Genomic DNA, 19797 nt, shown 5'->3' with positions numbered 1-19797 from the left:
AGTGGATAGTGGGGAAGCAGTAGACATGATATATTTTGATATTAGTAAGGCTTTTGACATGGGCCCGCTTGATATTTTCAGAAGCAAACAAGGGAAAAGTGGTCTAGATGCAATTTCTATAGGTGAATGCACAACTTGCTGAAAGGCTTTATTCAGAGTCTTTATCAGTGGTTCACTGTCAAACTGGATCCAATGGGTTCCTGATGAGTTAATTTCTGAGTCTGGTACTAGTCCAAATTTTGATTGATTATATACATTGTGGGGTATAAAGCATGATTATAATATCTGTGGATAACAGTAAACTGTGAGGGATTGCAGCACTTTAGAGGACAAGGCTAGAATTCAAATTGACTGGCAAATTAGAGGATTGGTTTGCAATCAACAAGATGAAATCATTGAAACTAAGTGCACAGTATTGCACTTCAGAAGGAAAACTCAAATGCAAAACTACAAAATGGGAAATAACTAGCTAGATGAAAGTACTAGTATTGCCGAAAAGTATCTGGGAGTTATAGTGGATTACAAATTAAGAATGAGTCAACAATGTGATGCAGTCGCAAAAAGGAAAAATCATTATCCAATCATAAGGGTCTGCTTAATAGATAGTTTTTAAAAACCATCTTTCAAACAGTAACAATCCATTTTACCAGCCTACTTAAGTGTCTGTGTTATGGATTTACCCAATGATGGTAGTTATCTGTCTTTTCCTAAAGGATGAATCTAATGTTCACTCTCAGTCTGAGAGTGTGCAATGAAAGAAAATGGCAAAAGAACACATATGGCATTCTTGAGGACCAATATTTCAACTGCCTTACCTTACCAAAAAAGTCCTGAAGTACAAACCCTTGCCTCATTCACTATGGGCCTCATTTCCAAGAGCGCATTGTCTAAGAACTTCCATGTTGGCAACTTCAGCTTCTACTTATCATACTGCTTTGGCACTGACTGACCTCTAGAACTTAACTTTGCAACCTTACCCTTCTCTAGTGCTTAACTTTGCAACCTTACCCTTCTCTAGTGCTTAACTTTGCAACCTTACCCTTTTCATACTGTGGCATTTTTCTGGTGCCCTTTTGTATTGGTTTCAAACAGACAGAACAGAATAGTAAAACTAAATTCCAGAATGTGGAGCCATTAGCTGCACAGCCTTTGACTGTTTTGTTCATGCAAGAGGCACAATTCTACCCTGTGAGAAGGGAGTACATTTTCCATACACCGCTTAAGTCCCACTGAAAACCTCACTGCATAAGCTATGTGTTGACTCGCTGCCTGGAGGTGGCAGTACCTGAGTTGCAAGTTTGTACCAATTCTAATTTGACATAGGGTATGATAATTAATAAAACTAGATTCTAGAATTCACTGCTTTCATGGACCATTTCCTTCAGTGGGAAAGCTTCAATTATCATCTCTTCAGAAACACTGAGTTTAATCTTTGCATAGTTAAAAAAACACATTTACAACACGGATTTTTGTGGAAGCCTCAATCCTGTTGCAGAGTTAGTAGTGAAACAGTATATAACATCAGAACCACAGTCACCTCTCCAAAATTCACATAATTCTTGATGGGGTTTATCATGTAGGAAAGGTCACTGATTTGATACATAAACACTGTTGTAGCCTAAATGTAAAATAATAACACCACAAGGTAGAAAATTTCAAATACATAGTTTGTTTTTTGCCAGTGTTCCAGTGGGTGTGAATTTTCCAAATAAATAGGGCTATGCTCTCTTTGGATATGTCTACACTACCCCGCTAGTTCGAACTAGCGGGGTAATGTATGCATACCGCACTTGCTAATGAAGCCCGGGATTTGAATTTCCCGGGCTTCATTAGCATAAGCGGGGAGCCGCCATTTTTAAATCCCCGCTGCTTCGAACCCCGTGTAGCGCGGCTACACGGGGCTCGAACTAGGTAGTTCGGACTAGGGTCCTATTCCAAACTACCGGTACTCCTCGTGAAACGAGGTGTACCGGTAGTTCGGAATAGGCACCCTAGTCCGAACTACCTAGTTCGAGCCCCGTGTAGCCGCGCTACACGGGGTTCGAAGCAGTGGGGATTTAAAAATGGCGGCTCCCCGCTTATGCTAATGAAGCCCGGGAAATTCAAATCCCGGGCTTCATTAGCAAGTGCGGTATGCATACATTACCCTCCTAGTTCGAACTAGGAGGGTAGTGTAGACATACCCTTTGAGCTTTCTACAGCTCTATTTCCATCAGCTTCAATAGGGCTTTGATAACATCTTTGGAAATTACTAATATATCTCTAGGCTTATAGAAAATTGTCATTTAAAAGACACTTCCTAATGAAATCTAGTTCAAATATCAGTGTAGAAGGATGTTATCTAAGCTTTGCTGCGGGTGTCAAAAGATGTAAGTGTCTTATCTTTGCCAAATTGGTATTTTCTTTTCTTGGGAAAGAAGGCAAATGTATTCCCCAGATTCCCACTAGACTTGGAAAGATGAAATATCTGCCCCAGCTAGAAGATGTGTTTGCTCATCTGAGCAATCAAGAAACCTACTTTTTTTCATGAGCCCATAGATGTGCCTCTGGCCAGGGAGAACTAGTGATCTAACTGAGCATACATATTAGTATACAAGAGTCTATAAGAAAGAAAAAGTAAATGATTTTCCCCTGGAAAATACTCAGTTCATGGGTACACCCATCTAGCTCAGTGTCATTTGCTTTAATAAAATGACTCCTAGATCCTTAATGATAAGAAAAATGCATCACGTTGCAATTCTGTACATTAGATGTCATCTATTGTAACTCTACCCACAACTCTACTAAAATCTTCAACAACAATGTCAATATTTAGTTTCATGAACATCTGGATGAAACCAAGTGAGGCAAGGAAGTGGGGGAAAAGAATCTTGATCAGGTACTAAAATGGCACATCGGGTCTCCCTAGGCTGAAATAATTTCCAAGAGAAAGTCTCTTTAGGTACTACCAGCCTATTTTAAAGCTGTTTTCACTTGCACTATGAAGTAATTTGTTAATTAAAAATGTAAATTGGCCAGACCTTCCATTGGAGTAACACAGCTTTATACTGGCTTATGATCTGGCCTTTATCTTTTTAACTCTTGTCAAGTGCCTGCTTCCTCACTGAACACTTTGTGTCCTAGATTTAGTTATGTCTTTGCTTTCATACAAAGGGCAATTCTTAGGCAGTGTAAAATATGCATGTGACATCTACTTAGAGCAAAGCACATCAATCCTATATGATGAGCAGTGACACTTGTTTAATAGTCGAGGGAAACTTTAAAAGTTAGCCTACAACTTTTTATTACACAGTGCTCAATGTGATTACCCAGCTACCTAATAAAGCAGCTTCTATAAACATGCCTGCATATTATTTGTTTACAGTATATTAATTTTGGGACTATAATTCCTAAGATAAAGCAGCAAATATATTGTAGGCCTTGGATATGTTTTTTTTTCTTTCAGTAATACAGTCACATCACCGTAGCTTTGACAGACAATAAATACAGAGCTGCATTCTCTTTCAGGTCAAGAGGGAAACAGAAGGGAAAAATGAAGATGACCAGAAAAAGAGTATGTAGGAAGGAATTCTCTCATGCACTAAGCTGTTAAATCCCACGGAATGGGTGAAAATATTAATTCAGTAAGAGACAAGTAAATGTGTGATATACACAGGCCAAGTAGTTCTCTTTAATTTTTCACACATATAATACTAAAGTAAATGAAATCCATCAAAGGTAAGAGCCAGCCAACCTTTTAAAACAATGGAGAACTATTTAAGCAGTCTGGTCTCATCTTCCAAAGCAATGCAGCTTAGTTTGCGAGCAGTCTTGCAAAAGTAGAGCATGAACATAATTAGTCCAGGGACACACAGGTCTCTAGGTAAACTATATCCCAACATGAAATATTGAGAGAATCCCTACAAACTTGTTATTAAGCTAGAATGCAAATGAGAGGAAAGTAATTTGCTCAGCTGCCATGGAAGAAAATGAAATCAATTAGAAATTTGTCAGATTTGGCTGGGCTGATGCAAATATCACTTTAAACCACCCCTGAATTTTCATTTCAGCCCTAAATCTTCAAAGGGCTTTTGTGCATGCATAGATCTTAAGATGTAGGCTGAAAGATTCAAAGCCCCAATGGCTTCTTTAAACATTCCTCTGCATAAGAATTATCTTTATCCAGCACCATATGATATATGACTAATTAAAACCTACAAACTCATCTTCAATTTCCGATCCCACATACTGAGTATCAGTAGCAAGTTGTTTATGATCAGTTTATTTAGAAAAATATAATACACAAAGATCTGTGTTAGCAATGGTGAGGTACTCAGATACTATGGTGATCAAGAGAGAGAAAAGCATAAGTAGATGAAATAGCTGAGCTAGAGAAAACAGAACCATGATTTACTGTGGACATTCTGTGAGCAGAAAAACTGCTTAAATTTGTCCAGTAAATTAATTTCTGTGAATCATTTCCTTAGCCCTAGTTTTTAGATATAGGCTCTTTTAGAGCAATTCTGAAAAATATCTGAAGCTAGACACTTGATATTACAATGTTATCCAGAAAACAAACATATTAATGTATATACCAGCTTTTATTTACCTCTGCCAAAAAAAAAAAAAAAACCTGGAAAAAGAAAATGTTCCTCTGAATACACACCACAGAAAGGCCCACTAGTCCCCTTAATCTCCTTAAGTTCCCGTTTCTCCTCTCTGGAATGCCTGGTAGTAATAACACCACAGAGACATAGATTTTAAGGAACTACAGGTTGAAACGCTCTATGCCAGGACTCTTTGGTCCGGCAACATCCAAGGTCCAGCACAGATGTTGCAGGACCAGAGAGTCCGGTGGAGGGCTAGCAGCAGGGAGTCCTGCAGGGCTGGCAGGGCAGCAGGCTGCTTGTAGCAATGGCACCAGCTGCAGATGGGGAGCCAAGAAGAAGGCCGGCCGTCCAGGCCAGCAGTGGGGGGGAGGGGAACTGGTAGCAGGGGGACAGAAATGACCTCCCCCGATTGAGCAAAATCCCTCATCCGGGACCAGTCAGGTCTCGAGGGTGCTGGACTAGGGAGGTCCAACCTGTAGCTGTATTTGTATTATCAAGTATTTTATTTATTTTAAATCCTCTCTCTCTCTGATATATATGTGTGTGTGTATATATATATATATATATATATATATTTGCTTTTTCTGGAATTTTTATTTAAATATACCGAATATCCTTGACCATATGCCCTTTCGTTTATAAGACGACCCCCCAAACGTACAGAAGAAAAAAATACTAAAAAGTCACTGACCTATTTATAAGCTGACTCCATGCAGAGTACAGACTTCCAGTCCCTGCTCATCAGTGTCAGTGTGGGCTGAGGAACATGCAGGCTGCAGGTACGTAGCCTCTCAGCTCCCATTGGCTGCTATTCACTGTGCCCAGCCAATGGGAGAAGAGAAGCTCTTTGCCTGCAGCCAGCACCTCCTTCCGCCAGCATTGCTTCCCACTCTTTGTGAAAAACCCATTCATAAGCTGACCCACACTCTTCACAGTGGAATTTTTTCCCCCCCAAAAAAGGTCAGTTTATGAACGAGTATGTATACAGTACTTAAAATACCCTTTTCCTGTCCAGATAGCTGAATTGATTCATTGAAGTTTAAGCTAATGACTTAAGTGTTCAATAAGGTTAAGTGTAAACTGTGGATTTTGCCTTTGGTCTTATCTATATAGCGATGGGTTAGATACAGAGCATTTAATTCATTGTGTGTGCGCAAATTGCTGTGACCATTCTGATTGTACGTGTACTCAGCAGGCAGTGTTCCCACAATAAATTGCAAGAGCCAGGTGTGATATTGCCATTCTGACTAGAGTATCTGATCATCTTATCAACATTAATGAGTTAATTATGTCTCCAAGAAGTTGGAACAGGTTGGAGGAACTTGATTAGACTCAGAGATATTCGATGATTTTCCCAAGAGGTCTGAAGTAGAATTGGGAACTGAACTCACATTTTCTGGCTCCTAGTCAAGTGGCTTAAACTTAAATAACGCCGTGTTTACTAGAGCTTGATCAGTCAAAACTGTAAGAGACTCACAATAAAACTATTGTTCTCACAGTACAGGTGAGAATACATGCAACATATGAGCCTCCTCACCTTTAAAATCTCAATACAATTTATTAAGTAAATTTTACAGCACTGTATGTCTATTGACTTCTGTGGAGAGGTATCTGATTAACACTAGTGTGAGAAGGGAGTCAGGCCCTAAACCGCTCTATTATGAATACAGTATGCATACTGGACTACTAGAAAAGAGCCTTTGACTGCCGCAGTGAAACGCTACTGATATAAAAATTAGCATGCCTAAATTGTGTACATCAGGGGTCTCAAGCTCCCACTGAAGTCATTACACAATCCAATTTAGGACTCCTGGCAGACCAAGGTTGCGAGGAGGGGCTGTTTGTCACTGATCCCCAAATCCCATCTCTTCTCACCATTGCCCCATTCTTTCCTTCCTCATGGCACTCCGGTTCCCCAGATCACAGCTTTGGGATCACCAAGGGATCACCTGGTGCAGTGCTAATATATACAGCTCTATGTGAGGCCAATATTGAAATTCTACTTTTTTTTTAAGAGACCATGGTAGAAATTTGTGACTCTTGCTAAGAAGTTTTGGCTTTTGTTTTCATTTAACCAGCAAAATGTGAATTCCCCTATCTGCAAAAACTTCTTATGAAAATAAATCCCACCACACATTGTAGAAGCACTGAGATAAGAATGATATATATTTGTTTTTGTCAAACTTACTAAAACGGAATCTTTCTCTGTGTAATTTCTTCCTCTGATCTCACAGAACAGAGCTAGATTTCGAAAAAAGAAGTCCTCTAAAACGAAACCAAAGTTAAATGATTAAAAGCTATATTACCTGTACAATTCAGCCTAAGCACAGCAAAGAAATTCAGAGATATGACTCAGAACCATAATAGGTAACAGCTCTACACTGGCTCTACACCAGGTGACCTCACAGGCCTTTTCCATCTGCAACATCTATGATTTGTTTTTTGGTTCACTCCATTCAGGATCAACACTGCCTGAATCTTCAGTTAGATATTCTTTCATAAAGTAGAATTTCTATGCTGCAATTCCTTTGTACAAACAGCTGGGTCAAAGGTAACATTTCTGTTTTAATTCTGGTTCTCCACACTCAGGCAAGTGTAAGTCTGCCAGTTAATATGGCTTGAAGATGTTTTTATTGCTTAGTATCTAACATTTCGAATCTAGGGGAAAAAATAAAATGTTGTGTCCATTAAGGGTGTGTCTAGACTGCAGGCTTCTTTCGAAAGAGCCTCTTTCGAAAGCATCTTTCGAAAGAGGCTCTTTCGAAAGAGCGCGTCTAGACTGCAGACGGCTCTTTCGATAGCGGAAATCCGCTTTTTCGAAAGAGAACACCCAGCGAGTCTGGATGCTCTCTTTCGAAGACAGCCTCTTTACATTGAAGAACGCCTTCCTTCGAAAGAAGAACTTTCGAAGGAAGGCGTTCTTCCTCGTGAAACGAGGTTTACCGCCATCGAAAGAAAAGCCGCGTTCTTTCGAAATAATTTCGAAAGAACGCGGCTTGAGTCTGGATGCAGGGGAAGTTCTTTCGAAAAAAGGCTACTTTTTTCGAAAGAACCCCTGAGTGTGGACACAGCCCTAGATCGTAGAAGCCTTCTCACAAGGTGCTGGCGAGCAGCAGAGAGAAGAGGCAATAGAGTTGTGGGGTTACCATTTCAAAAGGAAGGAAATCAATAGGAAGTTAAATTCACAGCTCTGTCTCAGGATACCAGCCTCAGTGTACTACTCTTGGTTTTCAACCCACCAGAGGCTTTTCGCACTTTAGTTTAACAAATTTATTTCAACTCAGAGACCACAAACTCATTTAATTTCCTCACAGCCAACTTGTTTTTGGTTTCCATTTTTTTCCCTTCAGGGTAATGGAATACTTTCGTTGCTTGGGCTGAAATCATCTCCACAACTTTGTAGCCTACTGCCAAGGCTGGGTTAAAAAAATGTTCCTATCGTTTGTCAACTAAGACTTAAAATGTTTGTTTTACTTCGCAGATGTTTGACATAGCAGTTTTCAGTGTCACCTCTTTCTCATAAGTAAATTAAAGCAAAATATTGATACTACTGTAATTAATTGAAGGCATCGCTATGCATGCTATTTTTTCTCCTTTTGACTACTATCCTTTGAGGTCTCATTTTTTGTCTCTCGCTTTTAGTGGGCTAAATCGCTTAGTCTCAAACTGGTGGTTGCTTGTCAAATTTTCATTTATGTTAAATCAACATAAAAAGCTATGTGCTATAATTTCAAAATCAAGTTAAAAGTCTAATACTTAAATTAGAATAATCTGGTTAATGTTCATCTGGTTTGAATCATAGCTTTTGCTGTTGAACTCATTGTGGGCATGTCTTCACTCGCTAAACAGGAGATTGATGTTCTGGTGTTCGATTTAGTAGGGCTAGTATAGATCCGTAAATCAAACATCACAGTTCCGGCTGACATCTCTACTCTTTGCAGTCTTGAGGAGTAAGGAAAGCTGATGCGAGCATTTTTTGCTCCAATCTTCCTCCTGCTGTTGGATACTGCTGAGTTTGGCTTAAGGAAAGGTGACTCCAGTTAAAGTATTCTACATAGCTAGAATTGTGTACCATAAGCCAATCTTTCAGGTCTAGTGTAGACTAGGCCTGTGATCATGATCACAATCATGTTTTCTTCCTGGTCCTCCTTTAAGCCAATGGGAAATAGTCTGATGGAGCTGAGAGCATTTATACTTTGTCCACTCAGTTGGGCATAAATCTAGTCCTGCAGATTCTTTGATGCATATCTGAGAGTGGGCTTGTGGAAAATCATTCTACCCTGGCGACACTACAAGGCAACGAGAAGAATATTTCTCTCAGGAGCAGAGTATCCTGAAAAACTAATAGTCTAACAGTTAAAACCTTGTCCACATTTATCTACACTATCATTTGCTGTGAAATTAATGTTATTGAAAGTGCAATTTGTAAAAGCAACTACGCTCCTTTTACTCTCCACCCAACACCAGTGGAAAGCGATCTGTCTGACTATCAATTTGTAGAGTAACTCCTTGTTTAACGGAGTACTTATGTTCTTGAAAAATGCTACTTTAAGCTAAACAATATTAAGCAAATCCAATTTCCTCATAAGAATTAATGTAAATGACGGGGAGGAGGAAGGGTTAGGCTCCAGGGAAACTTTTTTAGTAGGCAAATGGCAGTATATAAACATACAGTTTTAAACAATTTATTACTGTACACAGCAATGATGATTTGAAGGTTGGTTGAGGTGGTGGAGGAGTCAGAGGGTGAATATTTCCCAGGGAATGTTTTGCTACTAAATGATAAACTACCACCCAGCTGAGCCCGCAAGTGTTAACATGTTCTTAATGTAGGCTCACACTCTAGAGGCAGCATGGACTGAGGCAGGAGAGAGGCAACACAATGGATGCACGGCTGTGGCTGCAAACACTTCCCTGCAGAAATGGGGTACGGAGTGGGAGGCTCAATGGGGGATGAAGGGAGGGCATCCTGAGATCAGCAGCCCCTGTCCTCTGCCCCTCTCACACAGAAAGCAGGAGGCTCCTGGGAGCAACTCCAAAGCAGAGGGCAGGAGCAATATTGCAGTGAAGGGAGAGGCAGCTGAACTACAGGGCTACGTGTGGACTGGCATGATTTTCTGGACATGCTTTTAACGGAAAAGTTTTCCGTTAAAAGCATTTTTGGAACAGAACGTCTAGATTGGCATGGACGCTTTTCCGCAAAAGCACTTTTTGCAGAAAAGCGTCCTTGCCAATCTAGACGCTCTTTTCCGCAAAAAAGCCACGATCGCCATTTTCAAGATCGGGGCTTTTTTGCGGAAAACAAATCTGAGCTGTCTACACTGGCCCTTTTGCGCTAAAGTTTTGCGCAAAAGGACTTTTGTCTGAACGGGAGCAGCATAGTATTTCTGCAAGAAACACTGATTTCGTACAGTAGGAAGTCAGTGTTCTTGCGGAAATTCAAGCCGCCAGTGTAGACAGCTGGCAAGTTTTTCCGGAAAAGCGGCTGATTTTCCGGAAAAACTGGCCAGTCTAGACACAGCCCAGCTGCCCAACCGCATACCTTACAGGGAACTTAGGGGAGGTGATGGGGAGCTGCCAGCCCTCTCCTTGGTTCCCGACCCCCACAAGAACAGGCTGCTTTTCCAGAAAATCCTGCCAGTAGTGAACAAAGCAGGCAGCCAAACAATATCATAAAGGAGCACTGCACGACTTGTAAACAGACATTTATTCTAATAGATAAGCAATGTAATAACATGAATTGGGACAATATTTAGCGAGTCACTAAAGTTGCCAGAGTTGTAAGTTGCCAGAACAGGCTAATTCTTTTAAATCCATAGGGAACTTTGTGGGGATCCTCGTTGTGAAGAGGCTGAAAGATTTCCGTTAAAATGGTGATCAAGACTCTCATGAGATACTACACGTTAGCAAATGTTTTGATTTCCCTCACAATGCCGTTCACTTGAACATCAACTCTCAAACTCATGTTTTCCCTGCACGACATTAAAATGATCCTTTTGGGTCATTTTCCTTCTGCAGCAAATATGATGAGGGATACCTCTGATATAACTTATTTTGGTGTAGCTTCTCTTTTTTGAAAGAAACTAGTTGACTGTAGCTGAAAAGCCCTGCCCAGTCACCACAGACTTCAAATCAGAACCCCGAGAGACAATATTGTACTTTTAAGATGAAGTTTATGCCCATATCTGTCAATAGTGCACTATTCCCTAGTCCAGCATTACTCTGTGTGACTGACATAAAATAAGCTTATCCCTTTTCTCTCCGACTAGCATCTTAGATCAATATCTCTGATCAGCCCCTTCTCTTCTGGGGCACCTCAGCTACCTTTGCCCTATTTTCAATCAGCAACAAAGTCTTGACTGGTGGCAAGGTCATAAGGATATTCAATATCCTATTTCTGACAGTGGCCTGTAACTGCTACTTCAGAGGAAGGTGTAAGGACCCTGAAAAAGGAAGATGAGGAATAATCTACTCCCAACTTTAGGACTCATCCTAGTCTCTAATAATTGGTTTAAACCATAAAGCATAAGATTTAATATCCAAAATTTGTTAGCATTAATTATAATAACTCTGGATAAGTGCTCACCCCTCTTTGAATCCTGCTAAGTTGTTGGCCTCCATGAATTCCCACACCAATGAGTTCCATGTATTGGATGTACTGCATACATCTTTTTTAAATCTCTTTTACGTGCTGCTTTTGCATTAAACAGACTGTCCCTTGCTCTTGTTTTATGGAACACTCAAAACACAAACCAGTTTTCCTTTTCTTGCCCCAACCCCACATTTATTTATCTCAGGCTACTGGGCTATTGTATATTTTTTAGCCTGCCATTACTGAACGTACTGAGTAGCAGCTGACTATTCCAAACTGTTTCCTTGTGCTTGCCTTGAACTTTTAATCAGGTTTAATTCATTTCATTCAGAAATTTGCCACACATCACTTCTTCTATGGCTTCCAGAGCAGGCATATTTTCTAAGTGAAGTTAATAATTGTCCTGTTTAAAGATGTTTGCAACAGGCCAGAGATTCACATAGGGCATTTTTATACTGAAAAGCTCTTTCATGGAGTTATCCATCCTCACTCCAGATGTCAATTACAAAACTGAAAGATTTTGCCATGAACAGCAATGTTCACTTGATTGAGGAATTTACCTCCTAGGAATAAGAGCCTCATAAAACATAAGCACCAGGAGTAAAGTGAGCTACGTAAGGGGTTTTGCAAAAATTAAACCCATAACTTGACACTAGCAATGGGATATTTCATCTTTTCAATAAGCATTACAGTTATCTTAGTTTTTATAGCACCATAATCTTTGATTACTCTGATAAATATTTGGACTATGCAAGACATTGTGATGGAACTAATGGTAGCTATAAAAAGACAACCTATTTGCGGACATGAGTAGGATTCGTGCCACCCTCCTTTAGCTGCCCCCTGGACATGACACCAGCACAAAAGTTCTGAGTCTGAGCCAAACTTCTCCACTAGCTCCTAGGATTCATCCTCTGCTCTTTGTGTCATCATGCACACACATGATGTGTGGAAAGTGATTTTGAAATGCTCCCAGTCTGATTTGACAATGGTTTCCAGTCATTGTGCACAAGTATTAATGACTGCATAAGGTACAGGCCACTGCAAAATCAGGGTCCCTTCTCTCCATAATAGATGGAATCAGAGGGTGTGTCTACACTGCATTGTAACTTGAAATATGATACTCAATTTGAGCTATGCAAATTGCATATCTTATTTCGATGCTACTTTGAAATAGCTAATTTCATCATTTGGCGCTGTCTACACAGCATCAAAATTTAAATTAAAGCTCTATTCCAAAACGTCCCTTACTCCTTGTAGAATGAGTTTTACAGGGAGGTCAGAATAACAAGCCTGAAATAACGGGCTTGCTGTGAAGATGCAGGAAAGCGCCAACCTGAAATAGCATTGGAGTGCAGACATAACCAGATAGAGCATCACTGAATTTTAGGAAAAAGTGTAAATTTGGTCTGAACTCTGGAGGTCAGGCCTTTCTTTTCCTGAATGTGCTGAGTCCTGTTTGTTGAATTTGTGCTCACATTTGCAACTGTGGAGAAAACAACCTCATCTGGCAAAGGTGGTTGCCCATATTTCCTTGGCTTTTCATCCATGGCCAAGACAAAAGAATGGAATAGCTTTACCTACCCAAACAACCCACCCCAGAAAAACATGCACACATATGGCATTTGTGCTGCTGTTTTCCAAAATTAAATACCAGGCCACATTTGCAAATCTGATTCATTTTTGACAGGCAACACAAAAAACCCCAACAGGTTAATATTTATAGGTTTGCTTGTGGCTTTCATGGCACAAGCCCATGTAGGACGTGGTGCAGAGTTGCACCACTCCCAGAAGAGCACCACAGAGGGAGTCTTAGGTGGGTACTATCTTTCCAGCACTGAACCTTATACATAATGATGAAGCAATATGCTCCCTCTTCAGTATGTTAGCCTTATTCTATGGCTTGGCAGGGCTCTCCCATTCATTATCATTATATTGCTTCTGAATGGATTTTGGGGTGAGCGAGAAAGAACCTGCAGTCCCCATCTTTTTCAGAATTCAAAGACTGCCAGTGTGAATAGTTCTTGTGCGGTCACATAATGAGGGGGAATCTCACAATGCAATCTTTCCGTTTCTGTGTGATGGGCTGTTTTTACAATCTGGCCCGATACATGGCTCATATATTAACTGGTTACACCTGCAGGGAAATATATTCAGGGCTTGTCTTCATTCACCCCGAGATCAGTGCTCTGGAAATTAATCTCTTGGGCTTTGATTTTTCAGGTCTTGTAAGGACCCACTAAATTGATGGCTGATGGCACTCCCATCAACCCTAGTATTCCACCGGGTCACAGGGAGTAAGAAAAGTTTCTCTGGTGCAGTGGGGATGCCGCAGAATTTCAACTTAAGGTACGTCAGCTCCACCTACGCTATTCTCATAGCTGGAGTTGCATATCTTAGGTCAACTTTCTCTGGTAGTATAGACCTGGCTGAAGTGTGATCTGGATCCAAAAGACTATTCTGTTAGCTAAACCTACTTCCCATGCAGGGAAGAATGTGTCAACCTCTTAACCTGCTAAATAACAATCAGGTGGAGGCATTCAAAACCAAAACATTTAACCAAAAGGTATTAAAACAATACCACCTATTCCTGTAACCAATCCTGCACAGACAAACCAAGAATAAAATTTCAGAAGAACAATTGAGATCGCATCTATACATTCAAAGGGGTTATCATAATGTGTCTGAGTTATGCCTGGTATAATTCCCATAACTTCCATGCACTTGCATCAGAAATGAATCTGAATCAATGAGCTCCATATTAATTCACATTGATATTTTTTTTTAATGTTCTGCTAAACAGTTCTAGTAAACATAATAATTACTTAGGGCTGAATTCAGGGCACAGGGTGGCTGCACTGACGTAAGTGCAGTCACTTCATATGTCACCCAGTGGAATCAAAAACAGGAATCTGCACTTAGCATTTGTAGAGTTTTTTCATCTTCAAAGATCTTCACGTACATCAGCTAATTCTAACTTCGCATAATAACTGTTATGCCAACCATTTGGGATAAAAGTACTATAGAAAAGAAACCAATATGATTTATACTATGTGACTCTAGCAGTCAACCTTCTCACCCCCACCATATCTACTAAAAACTTTTATCTGAGCATAATGCCATAGGGTATGTCTACTCAGCAAAGTTATTTCGAAATAACAGCTGTTATTTTGAAATAACTTTCCTACCATCTACACAAGCCAACCGCTATTTTGGAATTAATTCGAAATAGCAGAGGGCTTATTTCAAAATTGGTAAACCTCATTCCATGAAGAATAGAGCCAATTTCGAAATTTCTATTTTGAAATAAGTGCTGTGTAGATGCTTATTTCAAAATAGGGGGCCTCCAGCCCTTTCCAGGGTGCCCTGCTGGCCAAAAGGTAACTTCTGACCTGATGCCCTGCTGGAACCAGTTCTGGCTGGCCTTAAATGCGATTTAGTGTCCAATCAGTGTGGACACGCTATTTCAAAATGCATTTTGTGTGTGGATGCGTTATTTCGAAATGAGATATTTCAAAATAACTATTTCAAAATTAGATGTTTTGAAATAACGCTGTAGTGTAGACGTACCCATATTGTACTTTACCCAACCTCTAAGACCTTTTGCCGTATTGAGGAGTTAAATTCATGTATACAATATCATGCATACATACAATGTTCTATACAGGTCTTACATGACGACAATCCTTGAAACACACAGATTGTTATAATTGTTCCCATTTTATCAATGAGGAAACTGATGCATTGAGTAAGAGATTTGTCCAAGATTGGAGCTGAGCATATTTTCTTGGACAAATAGTTTATTTGTTAAAAATAATGCAGTTTGCAGTTGACTGAAGCTATTTGTGATTTTTGGTTGCAGTCAAATAGTTTTGGCCAACAATCCTCGCTCAGATTTTTTTTTTAAATCCAAAATGTTTTGTTACATGTTGAAAATAAAACACTTTGACCTTTCATTTAAAAAAAAACAGCTTTTTTTTTTGGAAATTTAGCTCAATTTATTTTAAAAAACAAAACTAGAAGGCTAAAACACAGCCCTTCGCCCCCCCCCCCACAAAAAACCCAGCAGTGAAAGGGTTTGAATTGAATAAAATATTTTGTTTGACCTGAGATGAATTGAGGGGGGAAATGGAAATGAAAACTTCCATTTCAGGTCGATAGAAATTTAATTTTATTTCCAGATTTTTTTGGCTCAACCGCTGAACTGAGAAATCAATTATTTTCTCAGCTCTGCCTACGACCATTAGAGCAAGCCCAGGGCAGATCCAACATTAGAACTCTGAAGTTCTTGTCCTTCAGTCACATCACCTTTCAAGCATTGGTTTTGATTTGTAACCCTTCAAAATTAAATTGTACACTCGTAAGATTTCTTTTTCTTTTTAGAGATTCCTATTCAGAAGCATCAAAGAGAGACAATCCATTGAAAGTTATCCCAAGACATCAACTCCCGTTCTCTTTTTTTGCTTTGCAGTTCTCCAGACTATCAATCTTAGATGTCTAAAAACTCAGAATCTTGAATAAATTCCCTGTATATGGTTGCTTACGCACTTTATGTGGGGGAATAGATTGAAGCAGACAGTACTCATTTTCATGGTGACCCAGCATTGCCACTGTTACAAGAACACCTTTAATCTCCTCTTTCTGTTTTTGAATAGAATTCAGGTGGGGGAGAGATGAAGGAAAATGATTCACAAATCTGTTACTACTGCCCATGCTTGTCAGTTTATTATAGCTCAGCTTTGATGTTCTCTGAATCTTCCTATATTTGCAATCACCTACTAATTTGACAACCTGGCATTTCCTAGCCTTTTTCTGCCTGTAAAATTATTTTACCCCCATTCACATGGATACTTTTCAAAACATTTAGATGCCACACTGTGGACTGTGCAAATTAATGTCTTCTCCCTTAGATTTTCTTATGAAGAAGCACAAAAAATTCACTTCCAAGAACCTAGCTAAGTACCGCTTCACTATAACTACTTGGAGTTTAGGAAAACTTACAAAATAAACTGATGAGTGAAAAGAGAAGGATTAGGGTCATGTTGATATGAAGGGCATCAGCTGCACTGCAGTCCATTTTGGATTTCTTGCAGGAACACACTTGTACTTTCAGTTCGGTATTGTTAGTCAGAGGTGGTTTTCCAGAATCTGTCACCAAGATTGGGATGTTGTAATTGGCTTTCTTCAGGTTTTGAAGCAGGCTGACCTGGGCATGAGTGTCTGCAAAGAATAAGGAGGTAACAGTTAGGCAGCTGCAGAACGGGGGCAAGAAGGGGGGAGATAAAAGCTCACCAGGATGCCACACCACACGTACCATATAATAATCTAGAGGAAAATACTCTACATAGGCTGGAAAGATTTGTTGGTAAACATCCATTTTGCAAACCCACCAAAAAGCTATTTCCATCAATAATAAGAAAAATGTACAGATGTGCAGCGTATGAAAATGCTTTTTCAGAACTGATGTGAGTGTAATATAAGGATACTGACTCTGAAAAAACACAATATACAATTATAAATTGCTTTATTAACTTTTCAAATTTCAGTCTCTACCTCCATTAAACAACTATTGCTTGACCCCCCCCTCCTTGCACACCTCTTCCCTGTACAACTATGAATTCAATTTAAACACGGATAATGTAAAAAAAGGGCTGAAACCCCATATTTCTGTGCACCAGTGAAAATTAAAATTAAATAGTTTTAATTCTGTGCCAAAAAACTAAACTCCCTCTCCAAAATAATTCTGTGCACAAAATTGTAAAATTGTGCAAAATTCTGCAAATTTGATTTGTCAATAAATATATGCAGAGGCTCCAGCCTGGCAGTGGAGTGTAAAGGACACTGCTTTCACACAAGTGGGAGATCACCCTCCAGGTCCTGCTTGAACACCCCTGGTCTGGGACTTGGTGAAGAGGCTGATTCTGACACTGTGCAAGAGCCAGGCCAGCCATAGAAACACTCTGGGGTCCTGTTATTCTGCACCAAGCACACAAGGTGAGAGCAGGCAGGCTCTGTCCAGCAGGATTGATGTGTAGAGGGGTGTAGTGTTAGGCTGAGGGTTCTGTATGGCGCTATTTGGTGCGGGGGGGGGGGGGTCAGTGGAGAATGTGGCTGCACAGGTGTTCATTGGGGGGTTCTGGGGACATGGGCACTGGGACTCTTCGGGGAGGGGTCCAGATGAAGATGGTTGGGGCTCAGCGGGAGGGGGGGCTGGATGTGGGGGGCTTAGCAGAAGGTCCTGTGCCCTGGAGGCATAGGGCTCCATGCAGTAACAGTCCAGGCACAGCAGGTTGGGGCTCACTAGAGTGGGGGCCAATCACTCTAATCTTTTCCATCCACATGTGGAATAATTCTTTGTGTGCACTGAGGCATGTGCAAATGTGCACCACCAATAGAAACACGAAAACTAGCCATGGGTGCACTGCTAATCAGCTGGGCAGCATTGAAATCCTTCCTGAGTGGCTACCCAGGCACACAGCTAACACAGGGAACACTGGTGGGGGGGCCCGGATGCAGAGGGCTCATCACGGCAGGTCAGGTGCAGGGGAGTGAGGCTTACTGGGGTAGGGTTCAATGGGCCCTTTTAAGGGGGGAGCTGCAGCTACAGCCAAGGGGATGCCAAGTGCTTGGCTCCTGCTTTCTCAACCCCAATTCCTCTGTCGTCTTCTCTTCCCCATTCACTGACCCCTTCCTCTCTCGCCCTATCCACCTTCCCTCACTCCCATATCCCATCCTTCTTCATACCCACTCCCTCTTCCCTTCAGTTCTCATGCCCTCCTTGGCCTGCCCTTCCATGGGCACTCACTGTTGTACACAACACAGGGTGGCTTCCAGTATGCAAAAAGGGACCACAGCCAGCACTAGAATCCTGGAGGCAGGGTCCAACCATAGAGTCAGTGACAACTGGATGAGTCATACACTCTTCAGCCAAGCAGCTCTCCACATGCAGGGATGGAGTGGGCAGTGATACAGGACCCCACGGCTGCATCTAGATTGATTTTCCAGAAATGCTTTTAACATAAAAGTTTTCCGTTAAAAGCATTTTCGGAACAGAGCATCTAGATCGGCACGGACGCTTTTCCGCAAAAGCACTTTTTGCGGAAAAGCGTCCGTGCCAATCTAGATGTGCTTTTCCGCAAAAAAGCCCTGATTGCCATTTTCGTGATCAGGGTTTTTTTGCGGAAAACAAATCTGAGCTGTCTACACTGGCCCTTTTGCGCTAAAGTTTTGCGCAAAAGGGACTTTTGCCGGAACGGAAGCAGAATAGTATTTCTGCAAGAAGCACAGATTTCTTACAGTAGGAAGTCAGTGCTTTTGCGGAAATTCAAGCGACCAGTGTAGACAGCTGGCAAGTTTTTCCAGAAAAGCGGCTTATTTTCCGGAAAAACTGGCCAGTCTAGACACAGCCCATGTGCCCTCTACTTGGCTTCTGTTTGGGGGGAGCAATCCCTGCAAACTGAGTCGATGGGCATCTTCCCACCCACCACATAGCTCCCATTTGCTTCCCCATCACTTACTTCAGAAAAGCAAAGAAATTTGTGGGAGATTGTAATGGGGCTAGGCCCTGAGGCCAAAGGGGCCATAAAGAAGTCCTCCAGATGGCTAGAATGGCTAGGAAGAAACCAGCCAATCAAGGACCAGGAGGGAGAATATAAGAAGTCACAGGACTAGAGGCAGCTCAGTTGCAGCCCAGACCTGGAAGAGAGGTCAGGGTGGCTGTCTAGCAGAACTGAAGACAGCTCAGAGTGGGGAGCTGTTAGAACATAGTTTCCAGGAGGAGAAGCCCTGGAGGCATCACTCTCATACTGAGCGGGGAAACAGTCTGAGAGACTGGACTGGACTCATAGATGCTTTACAGAGGGCACTGGGATGGGTCTCTGTTAAAGGTGGACCCCAGAAAGGGTTTGTGATGGCACAGTGTGTGACTCGGGCAGAGGGCCAAATAGCTGCAAGGCTTTTAAAACTGAAGCTATGCAGGAACCCCCACTCGGTCAAACAGGGGCACTCATGTGAGGTGAGTGCTAACCCCATTAACAGAGACATGTTTTTTGCACATGTGCAGTGGCATAGAATTCCCTCAGGCGTAAAAAAGAAAGTGCTTAAAATTAAGCACTGATATGATCAGTCAAAATTCTACAAATGCAAACGGAGTGCTGCCGAGCCTGTACAGAATTGATTAGGAACTGGCATTCATTCAAAAACTCAGTCATAGGATTCCTTACTCTTAGGCACGGACTGTACATTCCCCTAGTTCCTTCTGTAGCCCCATCAAAACATGGATTTTTCAAGAGTATGCTTCATGAAAACTATTTTTTGTCCTGCAGAAGCCAGTCAACTTGCAAATTCCAATGGAAACAAACATGCCAGTTAAAGGCTATATTGTGGTAGACCCAAAGGGAAGGGGGGAGAGAAGAAGACAGATGTGGGGCTGTTGTAATTTATCCACACCTGGTTTGGGACACAGTTACTGTATGGCTATTATGAGGCATTGGGATGTTTGCAATAAGCATAGGCTGGTTTTGTTTAATAGCAGGAAACAGGCACAAAGACCACACACTGATTCCAGAGAAGCAACCTTCTAATAAACACATCAACAAGCACAAAGAGACAACGATT

At 41.1% G+C, this 19797-nt stretch overlaps 1 protein-coding gene across 2 annotated transcripts in view; it reads right to left on the bottom strand.

Moving 5' to 3' along the window:
• The window catches only part of CDH13 (cadherin 13), a 967731-nt gene that overhangs the window by 15199 nt on the left and 932735 nt on the right, over window positions 1–19797 (bottom strand). The window contains exon 13 of one of the 2 annotated variants that reach the window (XM_075939988.2): window positions 16183–16401. In XM_075939988.2, coding sequence (XP_075796103.2) covers window positions 16183–16401 — 219 coding nt within the window. Of the gene's footprint in view, window positions 1–15301; window positions 16402–19797 lie in introns of those variants that run through there. The other variant, XM_089781523.1, reaches the window with a different exon arrangement.

Source organism: Pelodiscus sinensis, chromosome 12, assembly GCF_052426305.1.
Source record: "Pelodiscus sinensis isolate ZL-2025 chromosome 12, ASM5242630v1, whole genome shotgun sequence".
NCBI classification, from domain to species: Eukaryota; Metazoa; Chordata; order Testudines; family Trionychidae; genus Pelodiscus; species Pelodiscus sinensis.
The sequence above is the reverse complement of the archived record's forward strand: the minus strand, read 5'-3'. Positions and strand labels throughout refer to the sequence as shown.